The following is a 17,042-nucleotide window of genomic DNA, read 5'->3' on the forward strand; positions in this document are numbered from 1 at the left end:
GGCGATAGGGTAGCCTGAAGGGGTGATCATCAGTGAGATGAATCCGGTGGACGAACTCTTTCGCTTCCCCACAGTCCAGCTTGTCTTTGGAGAAGACATCCTGGTAAGTGAGCAACAGTTCAGAGAGTCTCTTTTTCCATTCATCTGACACCGCACAGCCTTCGAGGTCGATGTCTGCCAATCCACAGTCTTTAAGCTGCTGAGTGTGGGTAGAGCTGGCATCTGAGTTGGGAGGAGGGTCAGCTGCCTGACTGGTCTGTGGCCTATTCACACCCTGAGAGAGGGGAAGGTCTTCCATCGCGACACAAGTAAACACATCGGCCACTTTAGCATTGCGGCGTAGTGTCACGGGACTCTTGGTTGGGTTAAGGACCTTCATAGGGACCCAACGATCTCCCCACATGGGTGCCACAACCCGTCCCACAATAATGTCTTTGGGGGCTGAACGGGAGGAGGTGGGCTCCACAATGACAGTGCTCCCAGGGGACACAGGAACACTGCCAGGTAGCTTTCCCCACACCAGATACTCCTTCTGTGGTGCTAGAGTGATAGCTTGCCGTAGCTTGACCGTGCCAACCTTGTCAGGCAGTTAAGGACCAGACCAACGAGTGATGCAGCTGAGCAACTGAAGAAACTGCTCACAGTCGGGGTCTGAGGTGTTGGACTGGATGAGCTCCCAGTATTTCTCATCAGACTTCATCCTCTGTAATATGGGCCTGATGACGTTGCTACCAATAATGAGTTCGTCTCTCTGCCCTGGGACAAGGAAAGTTGGCATAATGAATTTAGAACCGTAAACCTCAATCTCCAGGTCATAGATACATCTGGGTTGTGTCATAAGGCCACCACAGCCAACTAGGACCACCTTCTCTGGCACAGGCTGAGGACAAGGGAGGACACCAGCAGCTCTAAGATTGGACTCTGCCTCTTCGCTGAGTGTGCATGACATGCTCCCTGAATCAAGCATATCCCTTAAAGTTGACTGACCCCCTACTAACACTGGGGTATAAAACAAGTCATTGGCTCCTTCAACTCTATGTGAACCCACAGCAATCACAGTTTTGTCATCAGGAAGATTACTACAGCAGTTCACATATGTTGATCTTAAGTCATTTTCCTCACTGAGGGTGTCACTAGTGCCGCCCATGCTATCCCTCTCACTGCACGGGCGGGCTAGTTTAAACCAGCATTGGAGGGAGAAGGTGGCATGGCTGAGGAAGGAGAGGCCTGTGGGCACTGATTTCTTATGTGACCAGGACTGAAGCAGTTAAGGCATAATCTGTAAAGCCTGCAGTGTGCATGGGTTGAATGGTCCCTGGAGCCACAAACCTTGCATGGAAAGGACTCAGATGCCTGCTGGTAACGGGGTCGACCATTCTGACGGTGGACTTGTTGGTGGTTGCCTGGCTGACCATTCTGACGGTGGGCTTGTTGGTGGTTACCTGGCTGATGGTAGTCTGGCCTTTGACTGGTTGTAATGGAAGCGTTGCACATAGCCAGAACTCTGTCAAACATTGCAACTACCTGTTGAACACCAGCGTCGGTAGTAGGTGGGTTGACGGTGGTAGGGGCTGGGTCAGAGACAGCAGAGAGAGGCAGGGATAAGGGGGACACTTGGGGACTCACCCTAGCATGGTCTGGCTGAGGCTGACTGTAAGCAAGGGCAGTGGCCGGTAGAGAGTTGGGAGGGGGGTCTGGTTGGTGCGCTAATGAGGCCTGAGACATCCCCAGATTGACAGGGCGAAAAGAATCAGTCACAGGGCTCTGACTATAAACTGACAGACCCACCACATTATGAGACTGCGCTGCTGTTTTTCTCACATTTCTCATATGGGCGTCCAGACGCTCCTGAACCTCAGCCGTGGTCCACCACTCAGGTGCCTTCAGTTGGAATGATATGGCGAGACTGGGGTCAGGACAGTGATTAATGAACATCAAGACCACTTCTGCACTGGGGTCATCTACACATTTACCTCGCCTCCGGAGGCACTCGTCCGCAGCATCTATTGACTTGTTAAGGCGTATCCAATAGTCCATAGCACTTTCACCAGCACGTGGAACAGTGCCGTAAAAATCTTTCATGGGCAAGTTAGAGTATGACAGCTCACTAAAGTTACCCTTTAATATGTCAAACACAGCTGTGGGCAGGTCGGTCGCACTCAAGTCAGGTCGGCTGCGGATTGACACTTTCACCACATCCCTGGCTTTACCTGTTAGTCTTGACATAATCAGATCAAACCTTTCTACGTGAGTGTCACATTTCACTCTATTCAGGTAACATCTCATCATGTCCTCCCATTCATGAATAGAAAATACATCAGCACGATCACCCCTGAAGTAAGGCGGAGCCTTGGTGTCTGACTGCACCACAACCTTCAATTGAGACAAATCAGCCTGGTGGGACGGGTGTGGATTGGTGGGAGACTGAGGCTGGGCAGCACTGGGCTGGTGCATGGTGCTTGATATGTTCTCACCTATCTGTTTAGCCAAACTTGTTATCATTTCCCCAAAAGCTTCAACAGATACTACTTGTGTAAGTTTACGGTCTGGCTGCATAATAGGTGTGGAGCTTGCAGCAGGTGTTAATGTCGGGTTGAAATCACTAGCGAACCCAAATCTTTCACTACCTTTAAGTCGCTGGCCCCTCCCCAACCCAAATGTGACATCATGCCCACTAACATCCATATTGTTAAAGACAACAACAAAAAAATCCCACAAAGCAATCAAAACACAGTTTAAAGCCACCCACAAGAGATAAAACACTAAAATAAAATAAAATGATAAAACACAGATAGACAGATATACTCAGTGATAAGTGTCCTCTCAGACTCAGTGCATCTCTCAATTTGAATATGTACACTGTCCCTTTAACGCACCTGCCGTCGCAGCAAGAGAGGGGGGAAAAAAAAAAAAAAAAGAGGAAAAAAAAACACACACTCCAGTCTTTCCTTCTTCCCGCCGGTGGGCAGCAGCTTTACCCCGGGGACCAGACGGCGCTGGTCGCGGATACAACGGGTCGTCACGGCACCAAGTGTAACCGGCTGTGTCTGACTCTGCGTTGTGTTGTGTAGAAAGACGACGACCCAGACGTGTAGCTTCATTCAGGATGTACATTTATTTTCACTCCTGACGAAACAGCGACAGAAAGAAAACATTTCTCCAGTCAGTACTCTCTTTAACGTGCCCCTCTCCCACAGAGATCAGTATCAAAAGGGCATAACGTAAAAAGTAACACAACATACCTGACGAAACAGCGACAGAAAGAAAACATTTCTCCAGTCAGTACTCTCTTTAACGTGCCCCTATACAAATTAAACAACACAGAAATACATTGTGAACACCCGTGAGACACTACAACAAAAATAAGTAATAAAAAGTAACTTAAAGTGCATAAAGTCGACACTAAAACACGGAAATTGCTTCTGGCTGAAGAGCCGCCTACCTCTCCCACAGAGATCAGTATCAAAAGGGGAGAACGATGCATGAACCCCGCGAAAAAAAGGGGAACAGTGTCACATACATAAGGAACGTAGGGGTACACGCTAAAATTATAGTTCCACATACTGATGTGAGTCCTACTGCGTCAGGTATTAACACAAGATGAAACAAGAATAAACACAGATTTTGTGTAATTATATAGACATATTTACATAATATATTATATACAAATGAGACATAACTGTCCCTGTTACATCAGCAACTTTTCCAGTAAGCCAGGAATTCCGAGGCGCTGAGTCATCCACGATGATCACAATATCTCCTGGTGTGAAGTTGCGTCTGATTTTAGACAATTTCTGTCATTCTTGAAGTAGGGGTAGATTTTCTTTAATCCACCTTTTCCAGAATAAGTCTAAAATATACTGAACTTGCCTCCACCTGCGGCGAGCGTAAATATCTTCCTTTTGAAACTGTCCTGGTGGCAGGGATGGTGTCGTCTTAAGGAGCAAAAGATGATTTGGTGTCAGTGCTTCTAGGTCGTTTAAATCTGTAGAAGCTTTGGTGATGGGACGGCTATTAATAATAGCTTCTGCCAGAGATGGAGTCGGACTCGAGTGCCGATTTTCGGGACTCGTGACTCGGCTCGGACTCGCGTACTGATTGACGCGACTCGGACTTGGACTCGTGAATTCTCGCGTACGCTGACTTGGACTCGGACTCGTGAATTTTTCCCCCCACGATGACTCGTACTCGACTTGTACATTGACGCTCTGACTTGGACTCGGACTCGTGAATTCCCCCCCCACGATGACTCGGACTCGACTTGTACATTGACGCTCTGACTTGGACTCAAGTTTTCTCTGGAGTCTGATGTCCTCTATCCTGGCGTGTGCACCTGTGAGGCGAGTTCACAAACTGGGCCCCGCTATTCCAGTCTAAAGATGTCTAGAGACACACCCCGCATCGTGCTGTATGCTTTCACACATTCTGCTTCCACATTGGAAAAGAGCAGCGCAACATACTCGTTACGTGGAAACAATATTGAAGAGAAGGCTCCGTAACACATTTCTCTAAGGATCGAGTTCAGACATGGCTGTCTTGAACACTATCATCAGAGTAACGTGATCTAATCAATAAATAAAGATTCAGCCATAACACGAAAGCACATGGCTACTTAACATGCAGAATGATGTCATTTTGCATGCTAAGTAGCCATGTGCTTTCTGGGGCTAAATCTTTATCAGTAGACCGATTTAACCGGTAAAAGTTCCTTCAAAATAAGAGTCCCGATCTTATTCATATCAAAATAAAAGTGCAAAACGAAAACTTTACCATAGGAAAATATTAGCATACAAATATAATCACTTCTCTAAAAGGTAACTCATTTTAAATATAGTTAGACATATTAAAGGTCATTTACAATAATAATAATAATAATAATAATAATAATAATAATATTAATATTAGTAATAAGCTTTATATTTGTATAGCACCTATTACAAGAATTGTAGCCAAACTCGCTTCACAGCAGTTCAATAGACGGATTAGTATAACATGACAGGATAAAAGCAATGTAGAGGAGCACTTAGACTCGGACTCGAAGAGTGGTGACTCGAGAGTGACTTGGACTCGTGAATTGGTGACTTGACTACAACACTGGCTTCTGCTTCACAGAAGACTGTGTTAAGTCCCTGTTCGTCGAGACTTTGTACATTCAGGGTGGAATTGAGAACCTTTCGTACTGATCTGATTAATATTTCCCAAACACCTCTGTTAGAAAAATATCACTCGTCACCGGCTTAGTCTTCAATATCAGGATACATGTATTTATTGTCTTTGCAAGAATGGAAGTAGTCCTCACACACAGGGCTGCGTGGGACAAATAGTTCCCAGGGTGGAGTCCTTGATATTCTACAAGAGAGGGTGTAACAGTCAACAAGATGGAAGAATACTGACATTAGTTCAGATCAGCTAAGGCCTGCCTAAGCAATGAACATGACAGTGATATGCCTATCTCTCTAGGGGCTGTGTCCTCTGCCAATCTTAGGAACTTAGCTATCATAACTTCAACACAGTGTCTCATGAGCGTCATCCATTTAGTCAAACATCCGGCTACATACACAAATAATAATTTAAATGTTTAAATTTCAATCGGATTGTTCACTTTTTCATGTGAGTCCTTACGCCGTTATAGTCCAATGTTTTCTTCTTCGTCAGTCAAGGCCATGAGTGAAAGCTCACAGCCAGGGGAGGAGTCAGACGATCCCCCTTTCCCTCCGTCATCTCTGTTGTGTTTGTCCTGTTGAGGTAAGGGTTGCTACTGCACTAGGTCTGTTTAGTGAGTGCTGTTTCAATGAGTCTGGTAGATAGTAGGGATGTGAATAGGGTCAGGGCCAGATTCTTAAATTTTCCAAGCCAGGATTCTAGCATCCTGCACAAGGGATCAGCCCTAATGTGCAAAATGAAGCAGTGCAACCGTAAGCGACCTGTTATCGATCAGGAAGCGACAGCAAAGCATCAGGGTGTCTTTTCTGGCATTTATTCTGAGAACAAAAACAATATTCTCTTCACATCCGCGTTGCACATCCTCAGTGCTCACTTCAATGTGAGGGGAAAGCGGAAATGACATAGGCCTACAGGAAGTAGAAAACGATGTGCAACGGGAAAGTGTTCCCACAGAAACAATACTTAAAAATATTAAAAGAAAACAATCTCATTGAAATATAATTCACAACCTATTGTAAATCGTAATTTATAACTACTAATTATGTATGCACATTTTTAACTCTGTTACATATGCACTGTTGTGTTCCAGTGGCGGTTCTACAGGGTGGCACGGGGTGGCAGCTGCCACCTCAGAAAAATTACTTGCCACCCCAGCTGCCAACCCATTTGGCAGCTTTGTTTTGAAAGAAAAGTTGTGGCTCATCTGACATTTATGAGAGAAAATCTCTAATGTCCGAGTGCAAGTGAATGCAGCACAAGACGTGAGCCTTGTAACCCCTCCCCCCCCTGGCGCGAGCTTGGAAATCTGATTGGCGGCGATTTCATTTGAACGGGAGGACAGCGCAAAACGAGAAGCATTTCGGATCCAAGTAGACTGAAGGAAGGAGGTATTTGCGGTCAGGGTATGGCTGGGGTAGGCTACAGCCATACCAAGAAATGGCTTAGCCCCACCATTAAAAATTATGTTAAAGTAAGCAAAATAAAGTCCGCCAAATCGCGCAGAGTAAATCACACAGACAGCAGTTAGTAAGATTGATTTCAGTAGCCACTTGTCTGGAAATACCGAAGACTAGAAACGGTTTTGAAAACTTTTGTCACGTAGTGGTCGTCTTCTCAATAGAACATCTTTGATAATGTATCTGGCCAATCAGAATCAAGATAACGGTGTGGTGTTGCTGCAGGAAGTCCCGACGGAGAATAATTTTGCTGTAGTACATCTCTATAAACATCGATACAACATTACGTGTTGATAGAAATCAACACGTAATGAATTAAGACCCCACGGTTTGATGATTGATAGGTGTGTGGTCTGTCTTTCATTTTGACACACAGAACAATGGGGGCTATCCACCCTTATCCACAATGTAAAGTCATTCAGCCTCTCCCCTCTCCTCTCTGTGAGGAGCAGCAGGTTCAGCTTTCAGAACAAAGTAACAACAAACTAAAATGGCATTCATTTTTTTAAATACGTCATGTAGTAATAGATATATTTATTTATTTTTCTTCTCAAGAGAGTACCAGAATGTGTATTTTATGTTAGTATTTGAAAAGATCTCCTGGGGGAGAATCCCCCCAGACCCCCCTGCAGGGGTTGGGTTTTCAGCATGTCAACTCTTTCACCTGTGGGGAAATCGCAGGATTGGCTCCAGGTCGCCCTTTTTATTTACTACAAGACAAATGTGCCTTTTTATTTCATACAGTTCAATTTGGATTGAGACAGGGAAATAATCTAAACCTCACGCATGGCGTTTCACTGCCAAGGGGGACGTGTATGTAATTACATTGCAAATACTGACTTGAGCCCCCCCACTGTATGGTTTAGCCCTACCATAGATTACCCAACACAAATACTCTGGAGCCACTGTTTGCGGTCTACTATGACAGAGAAGAGCCTGTCAAGTTTGGCTGTACTCAGCATTGAATCAAAACGCACCATAGCTTTAAATCTTAATAAGTTTGTGAGGCGTTTTGCTGAACAAGATGGTAATCGCCACATTCAGCTGTTATAGGCATGCCAACTTGATGCTCTGCCCACGGATGACTCGATGAGAATAATAAACTGTTAAGATGATGACCTTACGTGTGTAAATATATGTTTCTTCTTTGTGGGGGTCTGCCCCCAAAAAACAGTTTCATGTCCTGAGAAAGTCAAATAAGACGGTGTGTAAAACTTCACTGCCCAGCCAACAGGAAGTAACCACTTTGATTTAACTAGGCCAGCAGGTAAGGACTCTCCACTGGATCATAACTGCAGCGATGTATGTTTTAGATGAATACACGTTTTTTAACCCTAACTGATGCAGTTAGTCATTTCTTTAATGTTTGTTCTTTCTGATGTGAAGTCCAGGTTGTAACTGTTTGCAATGAAGTCGTGGGGCGCTGAACTGTTCCTTTGATTCTTTTGAATTATGATAGTAATTACTGGTCTTTCAAATGTGAAGGAGGGTGAGCAAGCATCTTGAGGAACGTTCATCATTAACTCCTCCAAAAAATAGAGTTTATTTAATAATAACAGTGAAGATGTGAATCATAACAGTGATTGACAGCTGATAGGAATAATATGATTGTTAATATTATCATATTCATACAGACACACATCGATGAGACAGTTAATTAATGTACTTATTGCAGCAGTCTGCATATTTGGTACCCCTGCTGGTCTAAGAGTGAAACCAACTCATTCAGTTAAAATTCATTAAATGATGTCTGCCACCTTATATATTTATATTTAAGGCTTTACTGATGTGCCACAATAATGTCACCTAATGTTATTGAGTTAAAATATCAATATTGTTGCTTTCCAAGTTAACATTGATTGATATGACTGCGATTAAATCAGCATATACTTCTGCCAGGGGATGCCACCCCTGAAATTCTCCTGCCACCCTCTGGCCACCTCATGAATATTTGTCTAGATCCGCCCCTGTTGTGTTCCCCTTTTTGGCTTTAGCTTGGACTGGTACTATGGAGATGTGGGAATCTCACATCATTGTCACGTGACGTGTCACCTGATGCGGTCACATGACCGTTGACCGGGTAAACAGGAAGTCATAAAAAGTTTGCCGTCAGTTCAAGAAAGTCTCTCTCTTGGCTGCACGGTCACTGGTCTTTTCGCTCTCACAAAGGTAGGAATAACAGTTTTAAGGTGGTTGTATGCTCTTTGAAATTAACTTATGCAAGTTTTTTATTAAGGCGAGTGCAAGAGGTGATTTTACCATTGACAGAGGGAAACTCTCCCGACAGGCACGAGACCGTGTCTGTTACGAGCCATTTGCTTTTAAATGGCGTTTTAACAGACGTTTTTAATTGTGTTTTAACCAACCTATTTATGTGTTTTACAGAGTTTAATTCACACAATCGGCCCAGCAACCCGGATATTAAGTGACCATTTCCCCGGCAGGATTAAGCTGAGTTGGAAAATAACTCAGTGAAAGTATGCCTTGTTTTTAACTCTTTCATTTTATATTGACTTGGTGAATGAGGCTGGCAACTAACATGTTATGCTGTTTCCTTTTCAAAAGGACCAGGCCAGCCACTGTGCTATAGTGTTTTTTAGTATTTTCTTGTTCATTTTCTTCATGTGCAGTTTATGGCAATGTAATCATTTTATTGTTTTTTGTCTTAGGTTGTGCTCCTCTTCCTCCGCGGTATGACTGGGTCCGGGTGGAAAAGCTGCCTGCCTTCAGTGTAGGGACTGCAAGGTGTGACACTTTCTTTTCTGTATGCTAAATACCTCACTGTTATTATTTTATAGAGATTGTGGTTTGAATATTGCATGCTTTTGTTGTTTTGGTGTGTGGCTTTTCTTGTTTTTGTCCCTCACGATTAGCAGGCACTGCAACCCAGCGGACCAGGCCTGCCCAACTGAGGAGGGTAACTTATATACGTGTTGAATTGTATCTGCCTTTTAAACACTTTACATTAATTGACATTTTAAACTGATTTCAATACTTGTTAAATAAAGCTACGTTACATTTTTGGAATTCATGCCTCTGTCATAATTGAACCTATTAAGAGAAGCTTTAAACTCGGTCCACAACATACTCTTACATTTAGGGTCCACGAGTTCCTCCTGCCCCTTAGCAGGAGGTGGCGTTGTCTGTACAGCTTTAACAAGGTAACCTCAGTCACGGTTACCAAATGTTGGCGTTGTCAGCAGGATTACTTACAGAGGCATAAATTCCTGTCATTTTGGTTTCTTTGGTTTGTTTTGTTTATTGAAATAGAGACAGTGGCTGGTGCTGGACAACCGGACGAAGGCCCTCGGATGTAATGGAAACCAAAGGCCATGGACAACACATGTGACTCCATTGCTGTTTAACTTTATCGTATATTTATCTCCAACACTTGTGTCAAATGTTTGCAAAGTTGTTAACCAACCTACAAAAATGAGTGTTGATCAAGAGGTGGAGGAACTGTTGGCTCTGCGTGAAGAGGTACAGAGACTGCGTGTGGCTAATGAGCATCTACTCCAAGAAAGAGGTGCCAGTTCAGATGCAGCTACTACCAGTGCAAATACAGGTGGCTTACCTCTGAGCGGTAATGTAGCATCACCCAACTTGTCTACACCCCAAGTTGAGCGTTTTGTGTACATACAAAAAGAGAGAAAATGTCCCTACTTTTCAGGCTCTAGCTCTAAGCTTGACATGTCCATATATGATTGGATAGAACAGTTGCAGTCATGTTTGAGAGACAGGCACATGACTGCCAGAGAGAAGGCCCTTTCTTTATGATCATTTGGAGGGGGAAGCAAAAACTGAATTCAGATTTCGTACTTTGGTGGAGAGGGAACCTCCTGATACCATTTTAACCATTCTGAAAGAGCTGTATGGTTCCTCCTCCTCCTCCTTTGTAAACCTGCAGAAACAGTTTTTTGATCGAAAACAAAGAGAGGGACAGTCTTTAAACAGGTGTTTCAACACTGGGATGCCCCTAAACTTTAAACATGCGGGTGGTTAGCTTTGAAGGCTGCTAACGGCCTAGAGATTCCCTATGTTGGATATCTTGAGTTGGATATCCAGGTGTTGGGTAAAAAGATTCCAAGTCGTGGGGTCTTGGTGTTAAAAGACACTGCTTCTGCCTTACAGCAACACAATGTGCCAGGGCTTTTGGGGATGAATGTAATCACAGAATGCTACAGAGAGCTATTTGCCCAACAAGGGGACGCATTGTTTGCCTCTTTGTCTGCCATCCAGGCAGAGACAGGCTGGGGGCCAGCTCTCCGCTACTCTCACAGACTCGAAGCCTGCCCACTAGTTCCGGGGGGTAGTGTTCATGTCCTCAGCAGGACTGGGGAGTTTATACCAGCTGGGTCAGTAAAGTTTGTGCAGGTGACCTGCCCAAAATGTCCATACGCTCCGCCCACCACCATGCTTTTAGAACCTGGGGGCTCAGCTCTAGCTCCAGGCCTGCTTTTGTCCTCTTCCCTAGTGACAGTCGAAAGCGGTGGTTAATGTGGGAGCCACCGGAGCTGCAGTCCACTTTAAACACGTGATGGGTACATTGCATGTTGTTGAGGGGAGTGAGGGGTCAGAACTGAGTTTTGAGGAAGAACATGTTGAGGGTGAAGTGGAGGAAGTTGCACCGGTGACGGTAGTCAGCGCACAGGTTGTTGCAGAGGCCCCAGTTACTGTTTCTGAAACTATTTCAGCCTTACGTTGGCCAGGGCTTTCACCCGCAGAAGAAATACAGGCAAGGGAGCTGATAGGGAAGTATAGTCAAGTCTTCGCTAAACATGAGGGAGACCTAGTGTGTACTGATGAGATTCCACTTCTTGATGAGGCCCCTGTCCGCCAAAGATATAAGCTATTACCGTCGCTTTGTAAAGGGGTTTGCACAATTGACTGTGCCCCTACACCAACTGGTGGCAAATGTCATCAAAGTAGCCAAAGAAAGCAGAAAAAGGCCGGCAGCTGTACTGCCTACCATGTGGACGGAGGAATGCAATCACAGTTTCAGTGAATTGAAGACGATGTTTACAAGTACACCCATCTTAACCTTTGCCGTCTTCCAAAAACATTTTGTCCTTGAGGTGGATGCTAGTCACTGACACCCAACCCATGCCTGTCTTCCAGTCACCAAAACATTCCTGCCAGTGACTCCGGCAGTAGTGAAGATGAAGAGATCCTGGGTTGGATAAGTAAAGGAAGACCCCATGAAATCCCTGCTTCAACTCCACAGGATGTCCCACAGCCCTTCCCCAACAGAACATCCAGTACCCAAGGTGCAGTCAATGGCGATTCAATCATACCCTGCAGAATTTAGATGAGCTGGAAAATAATTCTGTGAAAGTATGCCTTGTTTTTAAATCTTTAATTGTATATTGAGTTGTTGAATGAGGCTGGCAACTAACATGTTATGTTTGTTTCCTTTTCAAAAGGACCAGGCCAGCAACTGTCCTATAGTGTTTTCTTCATGTGCAGTTTATGGCAATGTAATCATTTTATTGTTTTTTGTCTTAGGTTGCGCTCCAGGGGGTCCGCGGAGGTACTGCAAGGTGGTCGCGAAATCTTTGGTTGATTAGACAATTTTTTATATTTCTTAAAAATAAAATCTTTTTCCAAACATTTTTTTCCCACAAATTGAAATGTCTTTAAATGCACATTAACATGAATCCAACATATTGTAGCGAACGGAGAAATGGAGGCAGAAGATGTTATCTTTCAGTCAGCAATGCATGCATTCAGCTACACACAGTAGCTATCTCAAGCTAGGCGCCGGTTCACTCCCAGCAGGAGACTACCCCGGACCTGTCCCGCCAGGCCTCCTGTACACAAAGGGGAGGACCCGTGCCAATCACGAAGCTTTATGACACACGCTGGCTCTGTCAGGTTCCCCGTGATTGGCCGAGAGCCTATTCAGTCCCCAGTTTACTAAGGACCCAGATACAAGGACGCACGCTGCGATATCATTGGGAAGACCATACCTTTTTATATATAAAAATTGATCGTTTTGTAACTCGACCAAAAATATCCACAAGCACGAGAGATACCATCCACCTCAGAAACCACCAGTGAACATGCAAGTGGCGAGGCGGAACCTGCTGCTGATGTAGCAACTAATAAGGGTAAGCGCTGTTGAAGAGAGGAAGAAAATGGAACAATGTATTTTATTATATAAAGCTTTAATATGCTAAAGCTGTGTTAAAACTCTGAATGCCATAGTCATGTATCGTATAGTTTAATGCTTTAGCAATATAAACAGGATGTATAACAGAAATCCTGACATGGATGCTCATAAAGATCCGTGTTGCAAAGTATGCACTTCCCCTTTCGAGGAGAACATGTATTTCCTCGCTGGAAATGAACAGTTAACCAAAGCAACGAAGAAGGACACCTCTAAACGCACCAACTTGCACGCAAAGCATGTGACAAACCACGTGTCAGACCATGTGACAAGCCGCGGGAAAGAAGAGGATAAAGGAAGAAGACAGAACACAGCAGGACAGTTCCTTTTCAAACCCAGTTTGAACTTGAACTGTCCTGCTTTAGCAAGCCACGGAAGATATAATATGTATCTGGGCAAAACGCATTTCATTTTGTATTGATGTGTGGTGTTGTAACTTGTGAAACTTTAATAAAACTACCTGTTCACATTTGTGAGAGGAAAGTAAAGTCCATGTAGCTCTTCTGATTATTGTTGAATAGGTGACAATTCAGACGGCAATGTAACCTGTTCCCACGTAGCTTGAGTCCTGGGTCCAGTTTGATTCCAGTGTCCTGTTCCTTGGCTGAGGATCAATCCTTGACGGAGTTTTGCAGAGACACCAGAGAGAACAATACGTAAGTCACACCTAAGCTAACTCTGTTGCTGGATTCTGTGTCATATTGGAGGTCGCCACGATCGGTTGATCTTAACTACGGCAGCAGTGCTTTACGGGTATTGAATCCCGAGGTTTCAGAGGTGTGTTCGTTAAGGTCTGTGTTTAAAGTCTAAAGGAAAAAACTAACAGGGTGAAAAGTTGAAATGATGTGTGAAACTGATGAATGGAGGTAGTATAGAAAGAAGGGAGTTTGTCGGTACCTTGTGGTGGTGTGCGGGTCACACCTCTTATGCCCGGTCTGAGTAAAAAACATTTTAAACCTTCTAACAGCGCAAACGAGAGAAGACCCGAAAATGTGCAGATAATTATCTGAAGTTTGGTTTTACCTTTAAGGAGACAGATGGCATCGAATTTCCAATGTGTGTCATTTGCTCTACTGTTCTTTCAAATTATTCTATGAAGCCATCAAAGCTGCAGCGTCACTTGGAGACAACACACACCCACTTAAAAGACAAACCTGTTGAATACTTCCAATAGCCTCAAATCCCTCCAAGGTCAACAGATATTGATCAGAAAATCAGCCAAAGTTGGTGAGCTACCTTTGAAATGCTCTTATCAAATTGCTCTTCGGATTGCCCAGAAGAAACAGCCATACACACTTGCAGAGGATTTAATATTGCCTTCAGCAACCGATATGTGTAAAACAATGTATGGGAATGATATTGACATTAACAAACTGAAAACCATTCCAGTGTCGGACACAACCATAGCTCGCCGTATAGACGAGATGGCATCTGATGTGAGGGTGCAACTGATAGAGAAGCTGAGGTTGGCAGATGCATTAGCATTACAATTAGACGAGTCAACAGATGTGTCTAAGGACGCCCAGCTTCTGGCATTTGTGCGCTTTGTCTATGATAAGGAAATGCAGGAGGAATTTTTGTTTTGTAAGTGCCTCCCTCAGCGCACAACTAGTTCTGAAAAGTGATTGATATTTTTTTCAGAGAAAATCACATTCCGTGGACAAAATGTATTGCGCTATGCACTGACGATGAGAAACAAATCAACAATGAAATCCTGAAGAATGGACACGCCAACAATGAACAACCAGAGGGTCCCAGAGGAAACCTTTATATTATATTGGCATGAAAACTACAAGAGATTGTACAGTGCAATCAGAGAGATACAGTATGTCCACGTTTTTGCAGTAGGGCCTGGCTCATTTCGTGGCATCTGCAGGCAGTGGCAAGTACTTCCGGCATCTGCCACAGAGGCCGCTACTCCGTGGTATCTGTGGCAAGTATATGCCACAGATGTGGTATCTGTGGCAAGTATATGCCACAGCCACAACTTGCCGTGGCAAGTAAATGCCTCAACCAATATGCCACAACTTATATATGCCACAACTTGCCGTGACAAGTATATGCCACAACTTGCCGTGGCAAGTAAATGCCACAAGTTAAGAGTTAAGAGAAGGTTTACGGTAGCTGCCACCCGCCTTCCGTGGCAAATGCTGATATTTAAACACGTATTTATCGCGTAAAATGTCGCTGTTTTGGCATGACTTTATCGGACTGATCTGTACACAAGACTGATGATCTGTTACTGATGGTCCGATCATATTTTTTAAAAAGATTAAACATGTTCTATAGCTTTTACTTGGAGAACGTGGTTTGTTAAAATAAATAAACGTGCTATTTTTATGATAATACTCAAGATATATTATTAGTAAGTTGACATAAAGATCTAACATTGTTGACCAGAGGTGGGAAATAGGCTAACTTGTATACTCAAGTACTGTACTTGTGATTTAGAAATAGCCTAGTTGTACTTTAGTTGAGTATGTAAATGGTATGTTACGTAGTAGGCTACTTACCCCACTACAACTCAGAGGTAAATTGTGTAATTGTAGCCTACTCCCCTACATTTATTTAATACGCTACCTTTAGTTACTTACTACAGATTCTGATTAATGATGATACATATAATCAAGTCTTAAATCAGACTTTATAGTTACTCCTGGAGTAAATTCACAAGATACCCTACTACAGTAGGAAGTCATTAAAACTAGCTGCACCTTTACCAGCTTTGAGAACACTTTCATGATCAATCATTATAATGAAAACATGTAATATGCACTTTAAGTATATTGTTATGCTAATCATTTTGCGCTTTTACTTGAGTAACATTTTAATGCATGACTTTTACTTGTAACAGAGTATTCCAACATTTAGGTTGGCTACTTCTACTTTTACTTCACACTAGAACCACAAGGGGTCACTGTATAGCCTACCTAAAACCACCAACGTGTCAAATGAACGAATGCATTGATTTTCAAGGTACAATGTTATTTTATTTATCATACTAGAACACAATGAGTGTTGCCACTACATCGCCGTGGCATGTGCCTTGGCATTTGTGGCATCTCCCACAGAGGCCACTACTCTGTGGCATCTGTGGCAAGTATATGCCACAGCCACAACTTGCCGTGGCAAGTAGGCTATATGCCACAACTTGCCGTGGCAAGTATGCCACAACTTGCCGTGGCAAGTAAATGCCACAGATGCCACAACTTGCCGTGGCAAGCATATGCCACAACTTGCCGTGGCAAGCATATGCCACAACTTGCCGTGGCATTTGCGCATGCTGAACGGGAGTTGCCACAAGATGCCAGAGTTAAGAGAAGTTTTACGGTAGCTGCCACTCGCCTTCCGTGGCAAATGCTGATATTTAAACTCGTATTTATCGTGTAAAATGTCGCTGTTTAGGCATGACTTTATCGGACTGATCTGTACACAGGACTGATGTGCGATCTCTATTTTTCAAAAAGATAATAAATTATCATTTATATTCAATTTTACTTGGAATAGCCTACGTGGTTTGCTAAAATAAACAAACGTGCTATATCTATGATAGTATGCTAAACATAGGCCTATATTGTAATAAAAAAAGAAATATTGGCAAGTGAGCGTTGCAACGCAAGCCCTTGGCAATTGTCGCTTCTTGAGGGGAGTTTCCACTGCTTGCTACGATAACCAGGTGTATTGTTACTAGTAAAGACAAATAATTAAAAATAAATATCTGTATTGACACAGCAACGTGTACAATGGTGTTATTAGACTTGGCTACAGACTTAGGGCAGCTGTAACTGATTGCAGTTGCCACTGCTAGTGAGATGCTAAGATTTATATTTTATAAATGAGGCAAAGGACAGTTATATTTGATTGTACACATGTATAAATGTGTTATTTTAAATCCAGGCATATGTACTTAATTTGTATTATTTTCGTTGTTAATAAACAGATTAATGTCATTGTATCTGTTTTGTTGTTTAATATTTTAATTCTGGTTGAACATTTTTATTTAAATGCTTCAGATTATTCTTATTAGATATTGATATCGGTGAATCCAAACAAACCATGTTATTCCGTTAAGACAATCATGACAGTATATTAAAAATCAAGACACAATGCATGCTTTTTTATCCATCCTTTTATTGCGTTTTGAAAGTGGTGAACAATTAACATGAAGAATGTTCTCTTAAGCATGATACTCCAAGCAATCCTCATTTAACCGTATAAAGTTGATTTAATATGTTGAGGAAAGAGGGTTACAA

The 17,042-nt window shown here is 43.2% G+C and overlaps 1 protein-coding gene and 1 long non-coding RNA gene across 6 annotated transcripts; one reads left to right on the forward strand and one right to left on the reverse strand.

Annotated features, from left to right (window-relative positions):
• Window positions 1-649: 649 nt before the first annotated feature.
• LOC307031583 (uncharacterized protein) lies at window positions 650-3,672 on the reverse strand. 2 transcript variants are annotated; one of them, XM_079668798.1, is made up of 2 exons: window positions 3,243-3,672; window positions 650-3,126 (listed from the first exon to the last, which is right to left on the reverse strand). In XM_079668798.1, the coding sequence occupies exon 2, from the start codon at window positions 2,683-2,685 to the stop codon at window positions 1,174-1,176; it is 1,512 nt and encodes a 503-aa protein (XP_079524924.1). In that variant the 5' UTR covers window positions 2,686-3,126; window positions 3,243-3,672; the 3' UTR covers window positions 650-1,173. The 2 variants fall into 2 exon arrangements, with proteins under 2 accessions (XP_079524924.1, XP_079524925.1); XM_079668799.1 differs by having other exon boundaries at window positions 3,443-3,461.
• A 4,997-nt stretch (window positions 3,673-8,669) lies between these two features.
• On the forward strand, window positions 8,670-13,277 carry LOC307031605. Of its 4 annotated transcripts, none has more exons than XR_013805999.1 (5): window positions 8,670-8,789; window positions 9,006-9,097; window positions 9,290-9,781; window positions 9,891-11,887; window positions 12,126-13,277. It is a non-coding gene; the product is annotated as an uncharacterized lncRNA (long non-coding RNA). The 4 variants fall into 4 exon arrangements; XR_013806000.1 differs by having other exon boundaries at window positions 9,290-9,537; window positions 9,721-11,887; XR_013806001.1 differs by having other exon boundaries at window positions 9,290-9,365; window positions 9,494-11,887.
• The last annotated feature ends 3,765 nt before the right edge of the window (window positions 13,278-17,042 follow it).

The sequence above is a fragment of the Notothenia rossii genome (genome assembly GCF_949606895.1).
Source record: "Notothenia rossii genome assembly, chromosome: 3".
Classification (NCBI taxonomy): Eukaryota; Metazoa; Chordata; class Actinopteri; order Perciformes; family Nototheniidae; genus Notothenia; species Notothenia rossii.